At 34.6% G+C, this 25,745-nt stretch overlaps 2 protein-coding genes across 5 annotated transcripts in view; one reads left to right on the top strand and one right to left on the bottom strand.

Annotated features, from left to right (window-relative positions):
* Positions 1-25,745, top strand: part of LOC125659626 (2'-deoxynucleoside 5'-phosphate N-hydrolase 1-like) — a 370,196-nt gene that overhangs the window by 24,016 nt on the left and 320,435 nt on the right. The window lies entirely within an intron of this gene.
* LOC125659079 (uncharacterized) overlaps positions 1-25,745 on the bottom strand; it is a 47,980-nt gene that overhangs the window by 15,946 nt on the left and 6,289 nt on the right. For 3 of the 4 annotated variants that reach the window (XM_048890626.2, XM_048890627.2, XM_056149642.1), the window contains exons 2-4: positions 14,639-14,772; positions 4,278-4,459; positions 337-445 (exon numbers count right to left, since the gene is read on the bottom strand). In XM_048890626.2, coding sequence (XP_048746583.1) covers positions 337-445; positions 4,278-4,459; positions 14,639-14,710 — 363 coding nt within the window. In that variant the 5' untranslated portion in view covers positions 14,711-14,772. Of the gene's footprint in view, positions 1-336; positions 446-4,277; positions 4,460-14,638; positions 14,773-19,850; positions 19,943-25,745 lie in introns of those variants that run through there. The other variant, XM_056149641.1, reaches the window with a different exon arrangement.

Here is a 25,745-nt window from a genome sequence, read left to right as displayed (position 1 = left end):
TTGTCGCGTAGACTCGGGTTAATCACAGTGTAATAAGATTTGTCGCGTAGACTCGGGTTACTTACAGCGTAATACGATTTGTCGTGTAGACTCGGGTTACTTATAGCGTAATAAGATTTGTCGTGTAGACTCGGGTTACTTACAGCGTAATAAAATTTGTCGTGTAGACTCGGGTTACTTACAGCGTAATAAGATTTGTCGTGTAGACTCGGGTTACTTACAGCGTAATAAGATTTGTCGTGTAGACTCGGGTTACTTACAGCGTAATAAGATTTGTCGTAGACTCGGGTTACTTACAGCGTAATAAGATTTGTCGTGTAGACTCGGGTTACTTACAGCGTAATAAGATTTGTCGTTGAAGTCCATAGAGTCCACGTACATGCGTCTGGCGACCATTCCCGGCCTGCACCTCGGCAAAGCACTTACAGGCTCACACAACACTTCCCTGGTATGTAAAAAGTATAAAAACTTCATCGGAATATGAAATCTGCAACATTTGAATATGAACATGACCCATCAACTTTGCAATGTTTGTGCAATCCGACATTTTGTGGTACTTTATCATTTAGACAAGACTATAGGGATTATCATAGTTTCCCGAATTTAAAACTACATGCAACAATTTAACAGTGGTCACGTACTGACGACTATGAATATTCATGGAGGCTTTTCAGAGATTTTATAGAAACGACATAAAATATCCGATGTTCTGAAAGCTTCATCAATGTGTTGTTTTTGGAAAGACTTAGTATATAATGTCATCGTCACATATTACCTTCAAAAGAAAGAGAGAAAAAACCCAGCAAAAACAAATCAAAAGTGACGAAGTCAACTGTATTCATTATCAAAACTATTGCAGTCTGATTGGAAGCTGTACAGTATGCTGGTGAGTGTGTTACTGGGTCGTTATGAGTAATGAAAATTTTCCTAAATTTAGCCAAAGTACAAATGCACCATGAAGTGAAGGGGTTTCAGCCGTCCCTTAGCGATATTTTCTATTTGTAGTTTATTATGCATTTCGTTGATCCTACAAGAATGAAATAATAAGTCGTAACGACAGTGATTGATATTTCATTATGCATGGTCTAGATTTCGATGAATGAATAAGACGTCCTGATGGATGGTGGCAGTATTGTTATCTTTGAAACTTCAGCACAAAGGATCGGATCGTGAGTCTGTCAGATATTCCTCATGGTAGAGGTGAATTGTATACGAATCCCGAACATGCCAAAACTTAATTACGGAGGGTTTGCAATGGTCAAAGTGACTATACAAGCAAAACCGTTATGAACAGGGCAATTGTACATATGGGAATAGATCACGTCCAAATCCATTAGGCAGATATGAATTCATTTGAAAGAGGATCTTCGTTTTCTCCCCGTCATAGTTAGATGGCAATTTATCGAAGTCAGAATCTATTTATCAATGCTCAAAGAAATGACCAGATCTCTCCGGTAACAAATTGATCTCGACAATGACCCTGACACATTCCCCCTCACAATCTACGTGTTTATGTAGATATTTCAATATCATATCAAGTTTCAAAGACCTGTCCTAATTACAACTTAATGATTCATTGTCCTAATTACAGATTAATGATTCATTGTTCTAATTACAACTTAATTTTTCATTGTTCTAATTACAATTTAATTATTCCTTGGGTCAGAACACGAGAGGGTGTACAGGTAGATATAACATAATGATAACACTGCTAAATTTTACATCAATAGTAGGATCTATAATACATTTAAAATCATTTGTATTCAAAATATAAATACTAAATGTACACATTCCGAAATCAGATTATTTACATGCTAAAATGTTTGCATGAGTTGCAACAAATCATCCTCTAATTTTTGCAAGCATTTTATGACAGAAATAACCTGACTTCAGTAATTGAGTAGTTTTTATTTTTCATTTTTCAAAGTATGACCACTTCCGATGAAAGGATAAAGAGAATTTTGTTTTTGCTTCACACAATAATGACATTCTGTGCCGACATTGTGTACTATCGTCTTATAAGAGTATCCTCTGTTTAGTCCTCTTAGGTCTCTAGAGGGAAGCATTATCTTAGTATACCGCTTACAAGGGATCAGAAATAAACTAAGCAGATAATCTTAAAGATGGTATTTTGATTGTTTGATTGAAAATAAATGGGAAAAGATTATTATTTTTACATCATTGCGTTTGGTATCCTACAACACCATCAACGTATGTTAGAATAAATGAACTCATCGATTGGTTCCTTTCAGCCATCATGACCGCTCTCTTTGAAGCTTGGCATCTACTTTCTATTCTCCCCCATGCCTTCTACTATTCCTCATTACCAGGTTTCCTAAAGATGTTTTCTATTTCAAAGTCAATGCTCAACAATGGGCAGACAGCTTTTTATCTTGTCATTTCTATTGATAAACGTAATCTGAAAAGTTCCACGATGAAAGCTTTTCATTTTCCTGATTTTATTTGCGAGCATTATCATGTTACAATGAACCAGAAAGCCAGATTACATTAAACTTCAGTTATTTCCATATCCCCCAAGTGATTGTTTGTGAGATTGTTCATTTGTCTAGAAGACTTTGGTCTATCATATGATGTGGGTCTGATTTGGTCCTCTGAAATGATTCAATTTTTTAAAGAAAAATTTGTACATTATTTTCATGAAAGGTAATGACTTTTGTGAAAATCTTCACGGATATTGATAATGAGTAACTTTAAGAACATGTTCGTAATGATACTTTCTATGTTCGTTATTTGTAGAAATACGTATTACGGTAATCTTGTTTACGAAGTCGCTCTATGATTTAAGAAATAAAGTTTTCGTTTTCGTGGATGTTGCAAGATAAACTCCTCGGTTGAGAAATGTTTTTTAAATATAAAAGCTGAGGCGTTATCCAAGGCATTTATAGTTCAAACAACATTTTGAGACCAAGGAGGTTATCCCGCAACATTCACGAAAACAAGAACTACTACGGCTCAGAAATATACAGCCGATCGTTTACCTATACGGCTACGAAATAGGTCACTTCGTGGCATCATGGAAGTATCCGAGACGAACGAGGCCTAGATGTGTTTTGCTTACGAAAACTGTGAGATGGGAGGGTATACTAATATTTCAAGTATTTTGTATGATGTTGACGGATTATATCAACTGCTTTGAATACACAGTCCAAGAAAACTTATCTTTGCATCTCCATGTTTTTCTAAATGTGTATCGTTCTCGGAATGCATGCGACTGATTCATATATTGTTGTATTAACAAATGTAACATTGAAAATGAAATGTGTATCAATTTTTATCATATTACGTATGAAGGTATATCGCAGAATAATAACTGCGGCATTCCTTTGATCTTTGCAATAAATATGGTAGAATTTGAGATCTTGGTATAAAAATACATGAGAGAATAATTTTTTCATTGTGTTGAATATAATCATGGTTTTGTCGCATTCAGTTTGAAAAGTAAAAAATATACATATATGCAAATCTTAAATCTTTCAGATGCATGAGGTGCCAAATTAGGCCTCGACCTCATATTGTACTTTGAATTGGGCGACAGCTACATGATACATGCGTCTAAATACCTTATAGATACTGCGCAACTTCTCGACTGTTTACTTATCAGTAGATTAAGCGTTAACCTGTCATCAATAGAGAGAAATTGTACCTCAACTGTGAGGAGTCACTTACGTTCTAAGGAACTATTTTCCCACATTTTCTTTTCTTGGGTAGGGGTTAAAAATGAAAACTTACAATGTCATAACACCAAATGTTTCTTTTAAAAGGCTATTGCACTGCAACGTGAGACCTTTTCTTCACTTTGTGACATTGTAATTGGCGTCGACAATCATTACACAGACTACGTTATCAATATCCGTTAATCAGGAGTTCGAATCTTTCTGCAACTAAACGTTTGTACACGAATGTAAATATTCTTATTTCCACCGATTGATGAACTTCGATTAACACAAAATACCAACGTACCCTCCAAATGAGGATGAAGGCTTCCTACATAAATACCGAGTATCGCGTTTAAGATCAATTCAGTTTCAAAAGAGTATAATAAAGATCTACGTCGTTTAAGCTCTTGGTGTTCTATCAATGTACAACACTCTTTACGATCTATGTCATCTGAGCTCTTGGTGTTCTATCAATGTACAACACTCATTCTGGAGTATCCTTGTAATGATGGAATTATCAAACATTCGTAAAATTATGGCGTCTGCCTTCTTCACAATATAAAGGGCCAGTTTACATAAAAACTTGAGGAGACTACTGACATTTGAGTCCTGCTCTGGTAGATCATGTTTCCTCTGTTGAAGTTGCAGGCTCTTGTATGGTTGCAGAAACAGTTGGTGATGTGTCTCCTTTCTGGTTCTAAAGAGCCATCGTCCATCATCCGGTCAAACTCAAAGATGTTCCCACACACAGCTCGCGGGGGGCATATTGGTGAATTCGACCTCTAAACCAAGAGAATGAGTTCGTTAAATTCAGTTTTAAAACAAATGCAGATATATACACATATTCAAAATTACGAACAACTAATTGAAGATTCAAAAATAGGATTAATTCAGGACATATTCATAATTGATTTGGAAAATTGAATTCAATTAAATAGACTGCAAGTATAAAGCATGTATGAGTCAGTTTGTTATAGTCCATCCTAATTGTAGGATCCACTCCTTAGCATTGTAGTCAATGTTAGGTGTAGTAGTCGGTCTCCCATGATATCAATAAAGAATTCAAGTCTTTACATAAATTCATTTTACTAGGCTGTAGCAAAATCTTTTCAGTATTAAGACTTATATATATCAACAATGACTATTCAATGGAACTGACTTTGTAACTCCAGAAGGACGGGGGGATGATGATATTCGAATCTTAAAGGTCATGGCATTTAATCGTTTCTTCGTCATTGATTTGTCGATTAGATCGAAAGTTTAATTATAGCATACCTATTTGAGGACATTAATGGTCCCGTGGTAATGCTCATGAAAACAAATAATTTAGCCTGTTTAATTTGTTTATTTGTTTTACGTCTCATCAAGGAAACTTCACTCATATTGATACGTCATCAGCTGTAGGTGAGGTGTGACACAGTTAGACATATGCATGACTCTCATGGTTGTGTAGCAGTGAGGGTTATCTATGGTACCAAAGCCTGACGCGACACGGGACTTCGGTTTTCAGGGTCTCATCGCCTGTCACTACACGGGTCTTCAGTTTTCAGGGTCTCATCGCCTGTCACTACACGGGACTTCGGTTTTCAGGGTCTCATCGCCTGTCACTACACGGGACTTCGGTTTTCAGGGTCTCATCGCCTGTCGCGACACGGGACTTCGGTTTTCAGGGTCTCATCGCCTGTCACGACACGGGACTTCGGTTTTCAGGGTCTCATATGAAAGACCCTCAACTCTCACCCATCTTTTGTGATTATCAGGAGTAATTTGTTGTTGTTGGTTTTTTGAGTTTGCCCCTCCCTCTCTCAATTTCGTTGCTTGCTTAGGAATTCCACGATTTCTATGTTTTCTTATTAGCAAATGCGGTATTTCTGGATCTTGTAAAATACTTATACTAAATAACAAAGTATCTAAAACATCAGGGAAATTTCGCAATTTTCTTAATCAACTTCAGAAGCGAGGTCAGTTTGGCATATTCGTACATGTAATTTACATGCATTTGAAAATCCGTTTTGATACTTTAATTTTTTTTTTTTTTTTTTTTTTTTTTTTTTTTTTTTTGCTTTTCATTACTCAGTCCTCTTTGAGAAATATGATGGATAGATTGATCCATTGTTATATAATGGTTAAAGCAATATTTACCAGAAAATGTCATGCAAAAAGCTTTAGCGTGGTCTAGAAAAGGGATTAACAAAGGATAAAAGACGCAAAAAGCGTGTAAATAAGTACATTTGTAAGTCTAGTGTTCGATTTACGATGCTACATAAAATTTTGAACAGCTAGTTACATTGTATATAATTGGCATTCCCATGATATTGCGTCACAAAATAAAATTGATATGATTACTATTGAGTCCTCGTATCTTCGATACGGACCCCTTCTGATAAGAAACAGATCACTGTTTGGACTCCACGGGGACAGAAGACCTTAATATCATACAATGTAGTGGATTAAAAAAAACCACAAGGAAGAATACCTATAGAAAAATATTGAACTTATTGAATGCTGATTGGTGAAGGGAATTAGATATATACATGTATGATAATTACTTGTGCTTTCCGGATTAAATTAAAAAGTAATATCAATGTGTGTTAATCATTCGGAATGAATTTTCTTTCATTTCACTTCAATTAAATGCGATCAATATTTTTTATATATGGAAATAAACAATTGATTTTGGTTTGAAATAATTTTATTTTCTGATAACATATACAAGTCTTCCTAAGTCCCAATTAAAGCAATGTGTCTGTCCGAACTTGGAGCAGTCAAAAATAAAACTCAATCAGAATTGGCGACTAGAATAAAACGAAACCAGTAAAATTTAAATATTCAAAACGTTTGTATAGGATACAGGTAATTCTGCACAGAACAACATTTTATAGAAATACATTTGGATAGTTTTGTTGCATATATTTTAATATCAAAAGTTCTCTATCATAAACCATTGTAAGCTGCGTGAATTATTACATGTACGACTCACAAAAGTAGGAAGAAAAAGTACATCATCTATATCGGCCAGGCCTTCACCAATCAGACCACTGTGAAAGTGGTAAATTGATGAGACAGATTGATTGTAAAATGTAATATTATTATTCATTTATATAGCGCTTTACCAAATTAAGACAATTACCCTAAAGCGCTTTACATGTAAAACAATAAAAACAAACTGAAACAAAAAACAAAAGATAGATAGAAAAAGGCATAAAATAGTACTACAACTGAGGTGGGGTTTTAAAAAGATAACCGCATACATAAATACCGAATTACAGATTAAATGCAAGTTTTTAAAAATATGTTTTAAGTTTGTTTTTAAAAATAGCTAATGAATCTTCGACACAATGATTTAACGGGAGGCAGTTCCATAAAGTTGATGAAGAAGGAATATTTGCCATTTCAATTTCTCTAACTTACATTTGATTTTTTACAAGAGCTACCCCCCCCCCCCCCCCCCCGAATATCTCATTCCATGCACAGGTATTCTGAAGTTGAAATAAAAAAAATTGCTGTAGTTCCTCATTGACAAGATACATCGACGACGTTCTATCTATTAGCAATAATAACTTTCATTCACATGTCGATTCGACATATCCCTGTTAACTCGAAATAAAAGACACCACAGAGTCGTCCACTTCTGCTTCATACTTAGATATTTTATTGAGGATAGATACTAATGGCACACTTTAACAAATCAACTTTATGACAAATGGGATGATTTAAGCTTCTTCATCGTCAACTTCCCTTACTTATGTAGCAATATTCCATTATCGCCTGCATATGGGGTTTATCTCTCTCAACTGATTCGACACGCAAGAGCTTGTTCTACTTACGATTAGATTTCAAATCGAGGCAGGCTACTGACAAACAATTTGATGTTACAGGGGTTTCAATTCTCAGCATTTCGCAAATTCTATGGTCGTTATTACGATTTAGTTTGCCAATACAACCTATCATTGTGTCAAATGCTGTCTGGCGTGTTTCTTACCTATTGTCATACCGTTCTTGGCACACTGATTTTGACCACGGATAACTTAGATCAAGCTGATCAAGATGTAGGGCTGACGGGGGTGCTTATTCCTCCTTAGTCCAAAATATCTGACGTTTTCCTGACTTTTTTTTTATGATTTTGATATTTACCGTGCCAGGAAAACGTCAAAACCGGCGCCATTACGTAAACTGGAAATTCGCCAACTCCAGCTGGAGGCGGCATTCTCGGGCCAATTTTAAATACTTGCAAGCCGAATTCAATGTTAAACTCATAATTAATCAATAAAACGATGCTTCTTGTACTTACTAATATCGATTTTATGAGTTCTTTCATCACATAGACATCCTCATGAAAACATTTTAACAAACTGTCTCGCTGTTTTGAGTCATGTGACTCGGTCGCTCAAAATTCGGTTGACTACAATTGTGTGCTTTTGTTATCGAATTTTGGAGTGATATTTTCTTTTAATCAATATTAGTCAGTACAAGAAGCATCGTTTTATTGATTAATTATGAGTTTAACATTGAATTCGACTCTAAAATATGCACCTGATCCCACCTCTGGTGTGTCCAGGGGTCCGTGTTTGCCCTACTTGTAATTTTGTATTTATCGGACTTATGAGATCGATCACTGTTCGTTATCTTCACTTTTTCAAACTTATTGCCCACGCAATCCAAGTACAAGGGAGTGGACAAGACCTAGGGAGAGGCAACAACTACAGTCCAGAACGGGGTTAAATGGACAGAGTCGTCGATGGCTTATGCTCCGCAGGAAGCGCTTGTTTGTTTTCATGTCACTAGATGAATCACCGCTCAAGCGCGGGAAATCACAATTGAATAATATTGCATAGAAGGACTTTTTTTAATGCGTGTTTGAATTGTTGCACACATGAATTGAATGAACAATATCTTTAATTCAAATGAATTTAAAAGCAATTTTTGAATAAATGTGTGCAATTGTTATGTTATATTTATAGATACCATATACAATTTTTATGTTATATTTATTGATACCATATACAATTTGACTGTTAGGAAGTCACTTGGAGATCCAAATCAAATGTTCCTCATGTAACATAAATGATCTCAAAGAACATCGAAAACATTAGATGAATATTGTATTTAAAAAATTATGTGTCAGATCGTTGTTCTCGGGAGGGGCGTGTCATTCGTTGAATGAGATGTATATAAGTAATATAATTATAAATCTTCATAAAATGATAAATATGGGTCTAGTCAAAGCTATTATAAGTATAACTAACACTGAACACCTACACAATTTTATGTTGATCATGTTGTAAACCAATCGCGACTTTTCGGCTCACCGGAAAGGCCTGAAAATGTGCGATTGGTAGTAGACCTAAGCGTCTATGCTGTTACTTCGTTCTGGGCGCTTCGTTCTGAAAATTTCCATAAGGCTAATTCAAGATCAAAATGAAGGAGAGAAGAAACGAACAGGCATCTTTTATCTATTCAACAATTATCAAAATTTATTTCTTCTGTAAGATCAAAATCAAGCATCGATGAACAACGGATTTACTTCACATCGTATTATCTTAAGTTGTCATAAAAAAGTGGCTTAGATCCTCCATTTGGCTTTGAAGCGTGTTCGCCACTTTACTCTCACTTTTGCTATTTCAGGGTAGTTTATCGAAAACGAATGTAAGTTTTTAATCAATTTTACACTATACTAAGATTCTATTATAGCTTACGGACTTCACCTCACATATGAAACAATATTAAAGGAGCAAGCGTTTCGGAGTTTCTTGACAAAATTTGTTAATATAGATTTTACGTTCCATCGGAAAATTTTGCACTTGTTCACAGACGTCACCAGCTTTAGGTGAAGTACAACAAATCTTTACCCGATGCGTGTCGCCCAAGGCCGTAGCAGTGTGGGTTTTTTTTTACCGTATCTAATCAAGTTTGCCTTAAAAATTTGCAATATTTTCAAAAAGGATATAAACATCTTTTAAAACCCCCTTTTTATGACGACGACCTTCAGTATAATGTCAGTATTTCTGTTATTCAGATTTAATCCAGATACCTTATACAAATATGCTGCAAGATGTAATCTTGAAATTTGAAAATGATATAATAATGATATTTTTTTCGATAAAAAACATAACTTTTTTTTGTTTATTCTACCTTTGTGTATGTTTTTTTTTTTTTTTTTTTTTTAGTAAGTTTATAAAGGCATGGTTAGACAATACACCGTATCAACCCTCGACCAATATTGATATTGACCTCAAGGTGACTTGAAAATATACGGCAATGTATTACTCTATTTTCCTATTAAACTGAAATTACTTGTTAGAGCATCATGCATATATACCATACCGACCTCAACTTGCTATATACAACTGAGTCTTCGGTAATCACTCCGTATATCACGCTTGCCTGACCCGGGAATAGTCAGAACATGACATTTCATTTCCGTTATCCTGGCCCGGGAATAGTCAAAACATGACATTTCATTTCCGCTAGCCTGACCCGGGAATAGTCAGAACATGACATTTCATTTCCGTTATCCTGGCCCGGGAATAGTCAAAACATGACATTTCATTTCCGCTAGCCTGGCCCGGGAATAGTCAAAACATGACATTTCATTTCCGCTAGCCTGACCCGGGAATAGTCAGAACATGACATTTCATTTCCGTTATCCTGGCCCGGGAATAGTCAAAACATGACATTTCATTTCCGCTAGCCTGGCCCGGGAATAGTCAAAACATGACATTTCATTTCCGCTAGCCTGACCCGGGAATAGTCAGAACATGACATTTCATTTCTGCTAGCCTGAGTCGGGAATAGTCAGAACATGACATTTCATTTCCGCTAAAACAGCCACTTTACCCGTTAGATCTAATAAATCTATATAATGTGCTAAGGGAAAAAACATAAAATAAACATAAAATAATAAATAATAAAATTTTAAAATACTGAGGAAGAAGAAATATCTAAAAGAGAAGTTCATATATTTTCACATTTTGACTGAAGCTCATTTGTTTTTAAATCAGATATCTTCATTCTTAAATAAATGCCATCTACGTAATTTAAAAATCATGGAGAAAATGATGCTGAGTGGTAATAGAACTTTTATATGTGTGACGTCTTCTCTCTACAGAGAGAACGAACAAGTCTCAATAGTCTCTTAATGTCACGTCAAATTTCTTGTGTCTTCGATGCATTTAGCGATATTCTGGTACATTTTATGTGTTTTGGGGGTGATTAACACATTTATTTCGACTACGTCACTGAGCCGTTGAGTGTTCTTCTAAATATGCAGATTGAGCTCATTAGCTGTTTTTACATGTTGTATTTCAAAACTATACCGAGTACAGTATATTTACGCCACCATTGATAACAGTACGTCTGTTATTATTTTTATTTTTTTTAGTTTGTCACGCCTTCAATGTAACCCTGGTAATTGTTTGAAAGGCAGTCAGCAAATCATGTTTTAAAAAATCTCAAAAACTATTAGTTTCTACACATTCCCTTGTTACTATACAGTATTTACATGGTTGTCTCCCTCACTTATATAAACATTCATATAATATTCCCAATGCTTGCGACGCGTCTTCCACAAATGGCATCTTCCTGGGTGTCCTTGATTAGGTGTGAAGTCAAAGAGCGTTAAAAGCGAGGACTGTCTTATAATAGTCCTAACCTGTTCATCAATATCGTACTACAGTTTGGCTTAAATTCAATTTTAAAACGAAATATTTGTCCCGCTTCGGGCGTCAATTAAGTTAGTTTAACCGGGATCGCTATAAATGCGGCTTACACAATAACATATTTTACAGTATCACTACACATATACAAGATAATTTTGATGAAAAGCATCAAAGCGGCTGCTATTCTAAGCATTCTAAATAATTGCCATGGAAACACAAAGAAACTGTAATACGACATCTTTAATCTAAAAATGAAAACAGAAGAAACAATTCTAATACATAAATTCTCACTTTATATATATATAAAAAACCCATTGATACTTTCATCTACAGGGTATGTAAGAACACTCTTAAGAAATCATAAATGTTTAAAATATTATCAAATCATGCACTAATGCAATATGGAAAAATATTGAAATGACGCTCTAATAAATGAAGGGAAAGTATTTAGAAATTCAAGTGTGATTAACAGGTTCATACCTTGGAGTAATGTTAATTTTTTGGAAAGTGTATTTTTGATTTCTTTACTGAAGGAGAATTAGGAAATTAAAAAAGAAAAGCTGGTGTCACAAAGCTTGTTATTGAGGTACAGTGTTCTAAATATGACATTTTTCCACTTAAAATTTACCCAACTAAACTTGATTTGACTGTTGGCGTCAACACAACATAAGCAACACAAATCAAGTATTACATAGAATAGATACATAATCATGTCTTCCAACACTACAGATTTAATTTTAAAAAAGTTTAGCACTAGTAATGGAAATAAATGATGATCTTTTTGCACTTGAGATACGAAAAAATTCCATGATATCAAATTTGAGAGTTTAAAAGGTACATATTAGGAATAATGTCAATTTCTAAAATTTTCAAGGTCTTCTCTTAAAAGAAATGCAACTTCAAAAAGTCAGAGCTAGAGACCAATTTTTTTTAAAATATTATTTTTGGCGAAAATACAGAATTTTATACAAAATTTCAAGTAAATTAATTTAAGCTTTTTAAAAAATCGATGTTCTGTTTGGAAAAATATCAACCAAATTATTAAAGTATAATATTTGAACTAGTTCCAGGTTTCAACTATTTGTTTCATAAATTATACAACTGAAATACGAGTATAGGAGTATAAAATAGAAGATGTATTGGACGAAACAAAAAAAGTAATATCACGCAGATTTAAAACTTTTTGAATAATCAATCCTTTCGCCACAAAATATAGTCCCTGTAAAACCCTTTCAAAATTTGAATTGGCAGAACTTTTTTCAACTGGACAGGGTTCAGTAATAGATATGTAATATGTTTGCACCATTGGGATCAATATTGAAGCAGTAAATACTCAGCTGTAGAATCCTGCATAGTTGTGCTCTAAAGCTCAGGAGATAATTTGTCTATTGAATGAAAGCGAAAGAATCCCCCCCCCCCCCCCCCCCCCCAATTTAAACAATTTGTTCATAGGTATTGTATGTGCTTTTCAACTTTCGGTCTATAAGTGTTGCTTATGTGTTAATTAAACTTTAAAAGCTAAAATTGATTTGTGAAATGCTGTCTTCACGTGCTAATATACAGTGTACATATGTATGTACCCCGGATCTACGTCACTTGGTACTAGATGTCTGTAACTCCGATCTGCATGGCGCGCATTTTGAATTAAAATCTTAAATCATATAGATAGATAGATAGATAGATAGATAGATCACCGAATTTTCGATATGTGCTTTAACATGATTTAATATTTATACATTATTATGTAATATTGTTTCTCTTAAGTTCTAAGGAGATCCCACTGCCTGTCATAACATTTGCTCAATAAGTGGGATTATGTTTGTCGGGGATCTCCCTATTAGTGATGTAGTTGATTTGTAGTAGTTTATTAAGTTCGTCATGAATAAATGACATTTTTCATCCAAACTGATTTAGTTGCTTTTAAAATGTAAAAATTAACGAAGCTACAGGTCTAAGATGGAACTGGAAATGATATGTTTCGGAGTTCTTTGCAATATTGGGAAATAAAGAGATAAATGAGGACATAAATAAATATATATATAATTGCTTTATATCTTAAATGTTGTACACTGTCATTCTGGGGAATACTTTTCGCAAACACTTAACATAAAATTGTGAATTAATGATATTTGATTAATGATGAGTAAAAATGAAATGTACAGTGTAACAGCGATAAGGGCTTCTATTTTTTTTTATGATTTTTCAAAATAAATATTTTATTAAGAACTTTTGTACATTCCACTAATAAGAAAACAATAAAACATTATTATTTCTCACTTTCTAACACATTCACAATTCTAAATTTTGACATGACTATATATGTGACGCGGTTATCATCAGGTTGTGCAGTATTGAAATATCAACAGAATTAATATTTACAGATTTCTATGGATATATTTCTACAGATTTCCATTTCTAGATTTTTAAAAGTTAATGCATATCGCGTTTGCACTGCGATTCTCAACGGCTCGATGTGCGTGGATTAACAACTTTTAAACTATCATAGAAATCTGTAAAAATTAATTGTGATCCAGGTCAAGTTATTCTTAATCTGGGTCCATATAAATGAGTGTGAACCGGCTTGTACATTCATGATTGAAACTATATCGCTAAATTGTTCTGTAAATAAGGCTGAAGGTCTGTGATTATTTGCATGGAATCCGTTCTTTCGTGTGTAGATAGATTAACTGATATTTTTTTTTTTTTTGGATATACTGAAACACGACACAGAATGGAGTGATTTGTTTGGTTGTCTTCAGTGTTATGTCCTACTGAGGATTTTTACTTGCGGAGAAACAACACCATCTACTAGTAGAGGTTTGGACCTATATTTTTCTCTATCGACGTCTATCCCGTGTCAATGGAATGATCTAAGTTTGTATGGTCACATTCCAAAGACCCGCGATTTTTACTTCGAATGCCGAACGTTTGAAGAAGAATTAGTCGCTACATTTTTTATATCTCGGGTCTAGCGCGACTACGGGGTTCGAACTTACGACTTTTCGATATTGAAGCGAGTGTTCGACAGACTGAGTTGTCATGGCCGGTCAGAACGGCTTTAATTTCAGACTGACTGAGACAGTCTGAGTTCCCATGGCCGGTCAGAACAGGTTTAACTTCAGTATTTCTTAAAAATATTTTAGCATTCATAGTCCAACATTTTTGGTTAAAAATCTATATGACCAATATACAGACAGCAAACCAGTGCATATTACTTCCTTCTTTATATACATGTCTTCAGTTTATGTTGCTTTTATGTATAAGGACAAACTTGACTTTTTTAGCAACATGACATTTCCTTACCGTTATGAATACGTCCTTCCCCTCAGCACTATTCCACAACGCCAGTAATGTTGTCAGGATCAGAGGATACATCTTCTACACGTGACTCTTACCAACTGACTGGACGAGTAAAACACACTCGAAGTTATACCTCTCTAAAACAAACAGATACTGTTAGTATTCCTATAATAAGATATCTGTGCCAACACTGTCAACCGACTATGTTATAAGGATGCTGCTTTATTTTCACAGATCGATGGACTTCTACGTCAAATTTCCAGAGGTTCCAAGAGAAGAGAGCAATAGGTCTTTAGATTGTCCGACGAGCACAACAGAACGTAGTTAGAAATCTTACAATAACTTGTCTTAATTTGCTTGTAATTAGAATGAATGAACACAAACATTGACACCTCGAGGTTTTATGAGAGTCATTTCTGGGGAAATTTGATATCTCCATTAACGTATGGACACTTTGCTTCACATATATTTTTATCAGAAACTTGACGTTATTGAGAATTTTTTACACTCAAAACCCACATTCAATGTCTAAAAAAAAAAATAGAACGAAAAACTGCTCCCTATTTCACCGTTGTTTCTCATAATTCACGTGTGGCCTTAAAACGTTTTAAACTTAAAAGTCAAATGTAAATTGATTTCCTTCTAATTTGGGAAATATATCACCGCTTTCTCCTACAATCAATGTACGTTTTTGAACTAAAGATATACATGATTCCCCCACGAACACACATGTCAACAAAAAGGCTATAGATATGTTTTATCCACTGTGTATGCCCCCCCCCCCCCCCCAACAAATCCTGCATATCAATTTCATTTTCTATAGGGGTTTAATATTCCTTAGAAATTAGATGAGTTCATTGTGGCACATTGCAATTTCCGTCTAAAATACATAATTACCATTTTATTAATCTTAGATTAGAATTTTCATATCGTTCTCACATACTTTATGCATATGAATTGAAGATGAAGAGGTAACATTAACAACAAAAACACAACACGATGTGACAAACCTCCTTAACCCGACCTGCATGGTAATTAAACATGATACTATCCATTAATGCACTAAATTCAATAGATGATCTGCTTCTGTTTCTAAAGTATTCTCGCCAGCTTTTGGTTAGAAATAAAATAGAGGACAAACTGCGAGTTGTATTAATTGATCTTTAGTGTAAGTTCAAACATACCATTCATGTATAATATGTAATATATAGACACTGATGTATAATATGTAGTATACAGACACTGTTGTATAATATATAGTATACATACACTGTTGTATAATATGTAATATATAGACACTGATGTATAATATGTAGTATACAGACACTGTTGTATAATATGTAGTATATAGACACTGTTGTATAATATGTAGTATATAGACACTGGTATATAATATATAGTATATAGACACTGTTGTATAATATGTAGTATATAGACACTGTTGTATAATATGTAGTATATAGACACTGGTATATAATATATAGTATATAGACACTGTTGTATAATATGTAGTATATAGACACTGGTATATAATATATAGCATATAGACACTGTTGTATAATATATAGTATACAGACACTGTTGTATAATATGTAGTATACAGACACTGTTGTATAATATGTAATATATAGACACTGGTGTATAATATGTAGTATACAGACACTGTTGTATAATATGTATTATACAGACACTGTTGTATAATATATAGTATACAGACACTGGTGTATCATATGTAGTATACAGACACTGTTGTATAATATGCAGTATATAGACACTGTTGTATAATATATAGTATACAGACACTCTTGTATAATATGTAGTATACAGACACTGTTGTATAATATATAGTATATAGACACTGGTGTATAATATGTCTAATATATAGTATATAGACACTGGTGTATAATATGTGTAATATATAGTATATAGACACTGGTGTATAATATGTAGTATATAGACACTGGTGTATAATATGTGGTATACAGGCACTGGTGTATTATATGTAATATACAGACACTGTTGTATAATATGTAGTATATAGACACTGATGTATAATATGTAGTATATAGACACTGGTGTATAATATGTAATATACAGACACTGTTGTATAATATATAGTATATAGACACTGTTGTATAATATGTAGTATACAGACACTTTTGTATAATATGTAGTATATAGACACTGTTGTATAATATGTAGTATATAGACACTGTTGTATAATATGTAGTATATAGACACTGGTATATAATATATAGTATATAGACACTGGTGTATAATATGTAGTATACAGACACTGATGTATAATATATAGTATATAGACACTGGTGTATGATATGTAATATACAGACACTGTTGTATAATATGTAGTATATAGACACTGGTGTATATGTAGTATACAGACACTGTTGTATAATATGTAATATATAGACACTGGCGTATAATATATAGTATACAGACACTGGTGTATAATATGTAGTATATAGACACTGGTATATAATATATAGTATATAGACACTGGTGTATAATATGTGGTATACAGGCACTGGTGTATGATATGTAATATACAGACACTGTTGTATAATATGTAGTATATAGACACTGATGTATAATATGTAGTATACAGACACTGTTGTATAATATGTAGTATATAGACACTGTTGTATAATATGCAGTATATAGACACTGTTGTATAATATGTAGTATATAGACACTGGTATATAATATATAGTATATAGACACTGGTGTATAATATGTAGTATACAGACACTGATGTATAATATATAGTATATAGACACTGGTGTATGATATGTAATATACAGACACTGTTGTATAATATGTAGTATATAGACATTGGTGTATATGTAGTATACAGACACTGTTGTATAATATGTAATATATAGACACTGGCATATAATATATAGTATACAGACACTGATGTATAATATGTAGTATATAGACACTGGTATATAATATATAGTATATAGACACTGGTGTATAATATGTGGTATACAGGCACTGGTGTATGATATGTAATATACAGACACTGTTGTATAATATGTAGTAGACACTGATGTATAATATGTAGTATACAGACACTGTTGTATAATATGTAGTATATAGACACTGGTGTATAATATGTAGTAGACAGGCACTGTTGTATAATATGCAGTATATAGACACTGTTGTATAATATGTAGTATACAGACACTGTTGTATAATATGTAGTATACAGACACTGTTGTAATAATATGTAGTATACAGACACTGGTGTATAATGTGTAGAATATAGACACTGGTGTATAATATGTAGTATACAGACACTGTTGTATAATATATAGTATACATACACTGTTGTATAATATGTAATATATAGACACTGGTGTATAATATGTAGTATACAGACACTGTTGTATAATATATAGTATACAGACACTGTTGTATAATATGTAGTATACAGACACTGTTGTATAATATGTAGTATACAGACACTGGTGTATAATATGTAGAATATAGACACTGTTGTATAATATGTAGTATACAGACACTGGTGTATGATATGTAATATATAGACATATTTGGTGTATGATATGTAGTATAAGTACATACGCATCACTGGCGTATAATATGACTGGCGTAATGAGAAAATCGCCCTTATCTTTCGACATCTCAATTCACAAAAAACGACGTCAAAGTTCCTGATCATGAAACATCAAAATTGCGGTAACGTAAAAAACAAAAGAAAACTTAGTTTGCTGGTTGTATTTGCTTACATACTGGGGACATTGTGTAAATAATCACATGACAGTTCCAACATAGAATATATATATGCCCGAGAAGAGTTCTAGTTAGATATTACACGTCATTAATTTCCTTGAATGGATAGAAATAATAGCACAGCCTAGTAAATTCGTACAGATTGTCAAATGAAAATATCACTCATATATTGAGTCATACCAATATTTTTAATAATCTCAGTGCATATTGTATCTAGTTTAACTTTTGGTGCAACTTTAATTAATTCTAGATTAAATATGCATTCCTAACCATAGTACTTGATTTATCTCACATATATAGACCTATGTACCGTCATGTATACTTGTAGTGTACACACATATAACAACTGATTTATAGAATTGATATATCATCAAAATAGACTGATAAGATATATGGAAATGTAAAATTAGATTTCTAATAATTCAGCATTTCAATTTAATTTAAGACAAACATTTTAAGTCAAATAATAATCATACAATTACGAATTATTTTGTTTAAAATGATAAAAAAAAATGTATATATCATATGTAGCCATAACGAATATAAAAAATTTTGATTTCAGCTTAGAATAAGAAAAAAAAAATTGTAGAACTTTACCAATATAATCACTCAAGAAAACATGGCTTATGACATATTTACCCCTCACAGACAGAATTGTATCGTTCTCTTTTCGTTATCTTCATCTTTCATGGCAACAAAGGTTGAAAACAGACACACACCCTTTCATTTCCGCACGTCATTTTCCGATACAGTGAAGAATACAGATTGGCACTCCCTACGTACCTATGTCAAATATACAGCCCAAACCCCAGGCTTTTGCCAGCATCCTAACAAAAAGATTTCACACTGTGAGGGGTAGATATGTCATGGAAGGAACAGCAAAACAGTACAATCACTACCTTATAGATGAAGACTATAAGATTGACCTTGATGGTTAAAATGCCGTCCTACAGCGCTAACACGGATTTACTTATGCTACATCATATGGATGTCACATTCATTTGCGATAGTTCTGCAAGTTATCATACAAGTACATACCTTCTCGGGGATTAGTTGATAATGTTAAGCGCATTTGACAAATAGAACATATACATGTTTAGTGTTGGATAACGCTCTTTAGCTTCTTCTATTATCTCAGAATAAAAATCGCTACGTTATACCTTACTTTTGTTGGCGCAATTTTTTTTTTGGTCGGACTGTAGAGATTTCATCTGTTTGACCACATAAAATGTCTGGCAGATATTGGATTCTAGTACATTTATTAATCTCTTTCAACGGCAATAGTTTTAATGCTTTATTTAGTCCCGTCTTTTTTTTTTATGCAAGTCTAACTAATAGTTAAACAGAATTAAAATACAGTTTACATTTGGGACAGACAATGATTCTCTTTCAAACCTGGTAAGATCAGTGGAAAAGCACCGCATAGTCGCAAACGTACCGTGGTGGGACTGGAATACTTTTGTTTCTGAGAAGTTTTGTCATGTTTTCCTTTAGGGCAATGAATTCCAGTGTGGTATTTGTCAAGGAGACGTCTGCTGGTGACGAAAACCTCATTACATTGTATGTTGATGCTATACAAAATTGGTTTAAGCAATGAACTTGTAATTCATACGAAACAGATACATGTACCGTTAGGTAAGATCGTTTGCAAAAGACCCAGTCAAAGATATAGCGCGCCTCGCTCTGTCTGAGGAATGAATTGTCGCAGATAGGTTGGTTGATTGGTTGGGTTTTTAGCTCACCTGAGCTGAAAGCTCAAGTGAGCTTTTCTGATCACCCGTATTCCGGCGTCCGTCTGTCCGTCTGTAAACTTTTCACATTTTCAACTTCTTCTCAACAACCATTGGGCCAATTTCAACCAAAGTTGGCACAAAACATCCTTAGGTAAAGGGAATTCTAAATTGTTAAAATAAAGGGCCAGGCCACCTTCCAAGGGGAGATAATCAAGAAAAGGTAAAAATAGGGTAGGGTCATTAAAAAATCTTCTTCTCAAGAACCACTGGGCCAGAAAAGATGAAATTTATAGATAAGCTTTATTAGGTAGTGCAGATTCTAAATTGTTAAAATCATGGCCCCCGGGGGTCGGATGGGGCCACAATAGGGGGTCAAAGTTTTACATACAAATATATAGGGAAAATCTTTAAAAATCTTCTTCTCAAGAACCACTGAGCCAGAAAAGCTGAGATTTATATGAAAGCTTCCTTATATAATGCAAAGTCTAAATTGTTAAAATCTTGGCCCCCGGGGGTCGGATGGGGCCACAATAGGGGGTCAAAGTTTTACATACAAATATATAGGGAAAATCTTTAAAAATCTTCTTCTCAAGAACCACTGAGCCAGAAAAGCTGAGATTTATATGAAAGCTTCCTTATAAAATGCAGATTCTAAATTGTTAAAAGCATGCCTCCCTGGGGTAAGATGGGGCCACAATAGGGGATCAAAGTTTTACAAACAAATATATAGGGAAAATCTTTAAAAATCTTCTTCTCCAGAACCATTGGGCCAAAGAAGTTCATATTTACATGAAAGCTTTCTGACATAGTGTAGATTCAAGTTTGCAAAAACCATGGCCTCCAGGGGTAGGTTTGGGGCCATAATAGGGACTACGGTTTTACATGCAAATAGATATGGAAAATCTTCTGATATGGACAAAGGTGACTCAGGTGAGCGATGTGGCCCATGGGCCTCTTGTTTTACGTCCCGTCGAGAATCCTCCACTCATACTAAGACGTCACCAGCTGTAGATGAAGTATCGTGAATTTAGACTTAGCGCCCAGGGCCGTAGCAGTGAGGGTTCTTTATCGTGCCAACGCCTGTCGCGACACGGGACACTGTGCACCTGGCTGTTGAATACAGGTACCCACCCCACCCCCCTTGAGGGCACAAATTATCAAACCCAGCCAATACAAAATTGCACCAATGAAGATAAATGCTGATGATTATAATAAAACAACTAGTTGAGGGTAACATTTAAAACTTTCATCCCTCGAGAAACCATTGTCAACCTCAGCTACGCCTCGGTTAACAATGGTTTTCTCGGGGTGAAAATTTTCAATTTTACCCTCAACTACATGCAATATTTATATGATAACAGTATTAAACATGAAAAGTGAAGATAACGAACAGTTATCAATCTCATAACTTCTATAAGGAATACAAAATAGAGAGTTGGGCAAACACGAACCCCTGGATATACCAGAGATTGTAAGCATCTCCTGTCGAACGGTCACACAGGCCGTGAACCCCATACTCGTCTATGTAGTTGAAAAGGATCAACGGACACAACAGTGCGTTGTCAACGCCTTACTGCATTTTCAGTATGTTTTTAAATTGTGATTTCTAGAGGAGAAGGTCTATAAGTAAGATATGACCAGATTGTCGAGGAATACTGCTGAGTGTGTCGTTTCTGTACCGCCATTATTTGCGCGCAGTTGGAGATCAGGAACGTTTAGAGTGTACCAGTGTATGGCATGTCAAACGTTGCAATATTTGATCTTTTCCATTTGTATTGTATAATTTTCCATTTGTATTCTATATTTTCCATTTGCATTGTGTAATTTTACATTTGCATTGTATAGTTTCCATTTGTATTGTATAATTTTCCATTTGTATTCTATATTTTCCATTTGCATTGTATAATTTTTCATTTGTATTGTATCCAGGGAATGTTTATTTTGATTTGTTACGAAGGATTTCATTAGTTAACGTCACTGATGTACCACATCTGTACTGTAGACGTGCTTAGCACACAGGGCCGCATCGTCGCAAACCACGGTTTTGAGTCCACTCACGCTCGAATAGAAGCATCCGTGGGTAACTGACGATGACAGGCCGTAGCAATGACGGTTCTTTATCGTGCCAACGCCTGTGCAGCGATACGGAATATCTGTTTTTAAGGTCTTTTAAATGCCGAGTGTTTGGCAAAGGAGCAATCACTGTTTTTGTGTCTCTAAAGCTTTGATGCGGCAATAACAGTAACGGTTCTCGAACTCACGACCTCTCGCCCACAAACCAAGCGATATATTACTGAACTACCACGACCAGGTCCTGGACTAGTTATTTTTAAAAATACTTAGCTAGCTCTAGTAATGGCGACCCCCCCCCCCCCGATCATTTTTTTTGAAAAATAAAACTGTCCAGAAAAGGTAACGGTTCTCGAACTCACGACCTCTCGCCCACAAACCAAGCGATATATTACTGAACTACCACGACCAGGTCCTGGACTAGTTATTTTTAAAAATACTTAGCTAGCTCTAGTAATGGCGACCCCCCCCCCCCCCGATCATTTTTTTGAAAAATAAAACTGTCCAGAAAAGCATGCACATTTTTATGAAGTCAGAATTCAGTAGATTCGGGGTACTTAATTCAGCCCTTGGGTCCCCACCAATTGTTAACCTCAAGTTTGGTTTGTTACAACTATTCAATGGATTAATCTTAAGTTATCGTTTATCGAATTTTGTAATGCGCGAGATGTTGAAGAAGTAAAGTTCAGGAGCCACGTTTCGCAGGAATGTACCGTATTTGCTAAGTGTAATGGCGTAACCCCCCACCCCCACCCACCCCATTAATTGATCGCTTTTATGCGTCTAATGTGATCAGCATATTCAAACTAGTCTCCTATTTAACCACTGGCTGATCTAGATAATTCTGAACGAAAGGATGCAGTAAACTGCTGGATGTCTGGGGACTATCTTAAGATCCCTAGTGAATCCAGTGCAAAGCCTTGGGGGAGGGGGGTTGCAGTTGGAGGGCGAAGTCAGTGGCGGATTTAAGGGGGGCGCAGCCGCCCCCCCCCCCCCCTCAAAATTTCCAAATTTAAGGTAAATCTTGGTATCTTGTTTAGAAAAATGTATCAAACAATAAAAGAAGCAATGATTTCTTCCATTCCCGGAGAAATAAATGACAAAGTCTTTTGATTTCTTGAAGTACTTTATTGAGAGAACTTAATTTTTCCAGAAACCCTTAAAATTTGCGTCATTTTACTAATTTCACTTGATTAAAAATGACATATTTCAAGCCCTATGAAATCTGTAAAATCCAGGAGCTTCCGGGGACTTCGCCCCCTGGACCCCTACCCACTTGAGGCAGCCCCCAGACCCCGTGCCTCATAAAATGGCGCCCCCGTAACCGCAATTCCTGGATCCGCCCCTGGAAGTCCCTTGGACAAGTGCGTTCTGACAAAATAAAACGTACATGCATGCTTTTTTCGACATCTGTATATAAAATATCATTTGTGAAGGGAGGGGGGGGGGTGTCTCCCGGCGCAAGATTCCTCATTGCTGGCTACATGTATGTTCAACTAGTCCTATATGGAACCGATCGCGGTAGTTCAGTGATATGCCCTTTGGTTCATAACTGTGAAGTTGCATGTTCGAGTTCTACTCGTGTCATGGCTGCATCAAACCTTAGACGTAAATATCGACAGGCGTTGACACGTTAAAGTACCCCCAATGTTACGCCACTGTGCCCATACATGTAGCATAGTAAGTCTATTTGTGGTACGTCACCTGGTGACGGCGAAATATAAGTGGGACCTAAACTAATGAAATCCTTCGTAACAAATCAAAATAAACAATCCCTCGGATGCAATATAAATGAAAGATTTTGCAATGCAAATGGAAATTATACAATGCAAACGAAAAAAATATATAATACAAATGGAAAATATAGAATACAAATGGAAAATTATACAATACAAATGGAAAATATAGAATGCAAATGGAAAATTATACAATACAAATGGAAATTATACAATGCAAATGATAAATTATACAATGCAAATGGAAAATATAGAATACAAATGGAAAATTATACAATACAAATGGAAAAGATCAAATATTGCAACGTTTGACATGCCATACCAGTGTTTCATTTCTTGATGTCTGCAATTTTTAAATAATTTTCTGTAAACCAGTTTTCTGATTATGAATTATGAACTTTAGCCTTCATTCTTTATGGGGTATGAACAAAACCAAGGAATCAAACGGTTTAATTTCAACCACAAAATCAAGACCCCGCCAAACACCATCAGTCTTTTTTCAAATACTTTATAATTGGTAGGGACCTGGTGTTGTTTATGTGCCTTACAAGCCTTAGATGAATGCTTTCTACTGTACCGGCAGAGGGTTCTGATTTTAAGATGTTAAGCTGTCACAAACAGAATGTATCTATCTTTGAAATCGGCCTTCATGTGGTACAAATTTTCCTTACTACAAATATTATTGATCAAATAACTAGTGTTTATGATATTTCAAAGATAAATACTTTTCTACAAATGAATCGGTCGGTAATTAAGTTTGGTTGATGCATGTTTAATGATGTTATAAGAAAAATGACATTCGTATACACATTGATAATAATATATAAATTATACAGAATTTTTTTTTACCAGGCTCTGCTTTCTGGGAATAAAACACGAAAACACGAATGATGAGAATATGTTGATTCTGAAATAATTTCATTATAAATTCCTATCTCAACACTGTAATTTATCAAAACTTGCGGAATATCTCAAAGGAAAAGAAATATGAACAAATTTGTTCAAATTAAAAGCACAACGAGCTGATAACATGAATCTTATTGGCGTCGATTCTCTTACTTATTCAATAATGGAAGTGTAGTTCTGCAGAACGGGAAATGATACAAGATGACTATTAGAAATCATCATTAATTATTGCCGACAAAGGATGCTGCCTTCTGACGTTAAATGGAAGCAATTTCACAATCGCCATTCAAATCTTGTACATAGATGGCGCACACGATAGCAAATGGAAAACTGCCTGCAATGATATTTGAATCACACTCCTATTTTCATTATCATATATAGCTTTCACCTCTCGAGAATCAATTCCATAATTAGAAAGAAAGCAATGTAATTGTATCCTCTTCGCTTTCGTTGACCATTTGCATATAGACTAACGTGTTAGTTTGGTAATTTGTAGATACGAACGACTGGGTCTTCAAATGAGCATAACTTACAAATCGCACGAAATTGTTCAGAATTCATTTCTCATATCATTTGGACCTGATTCGTGAATAGTCATTCTATCAGTTTTCTATCCGTCTAGTACAGTAACACTGTTGTTTAATGAACTATTGCATTTGCAAATATGGTAAAGGGATGGTCGGATCAAATTTTTAATATTTAGACTAAAAAATTTGAACATAAGAGTCCCTAGTTTATAACGTAACAATGAGGAATTGACGGAAGTTCTTTTTAAGTAAGCCGATTGTAGCGCATCTTACAATGAAATGAATAGATGTATTATACAACTGCAATCTCAGCCGCTGACTAACAATCTAATCATCGATATTAATTAGTTAACACATGGGC

The sequence above is a fragment of the Ostrea edulis genome, chromosome 9 (genome assembly GCF_947568905.1).
Source record: "Ostrea edulis chromosome 9, xbOstEdul1.1, whole genome shotgun sequence".
Classification (NCBI taxonomy): domain Eukaryota; kingdom Metazoa; phylum Mollusca; class Bivalvia; order Ostreida; family Ostreidae; genus Ostrea; species Ostrea edulis.
Note: the sequence above shows the minus strand (reverse complement) of the source record. Positions and strands in the feature narration are given on the sequence as shown.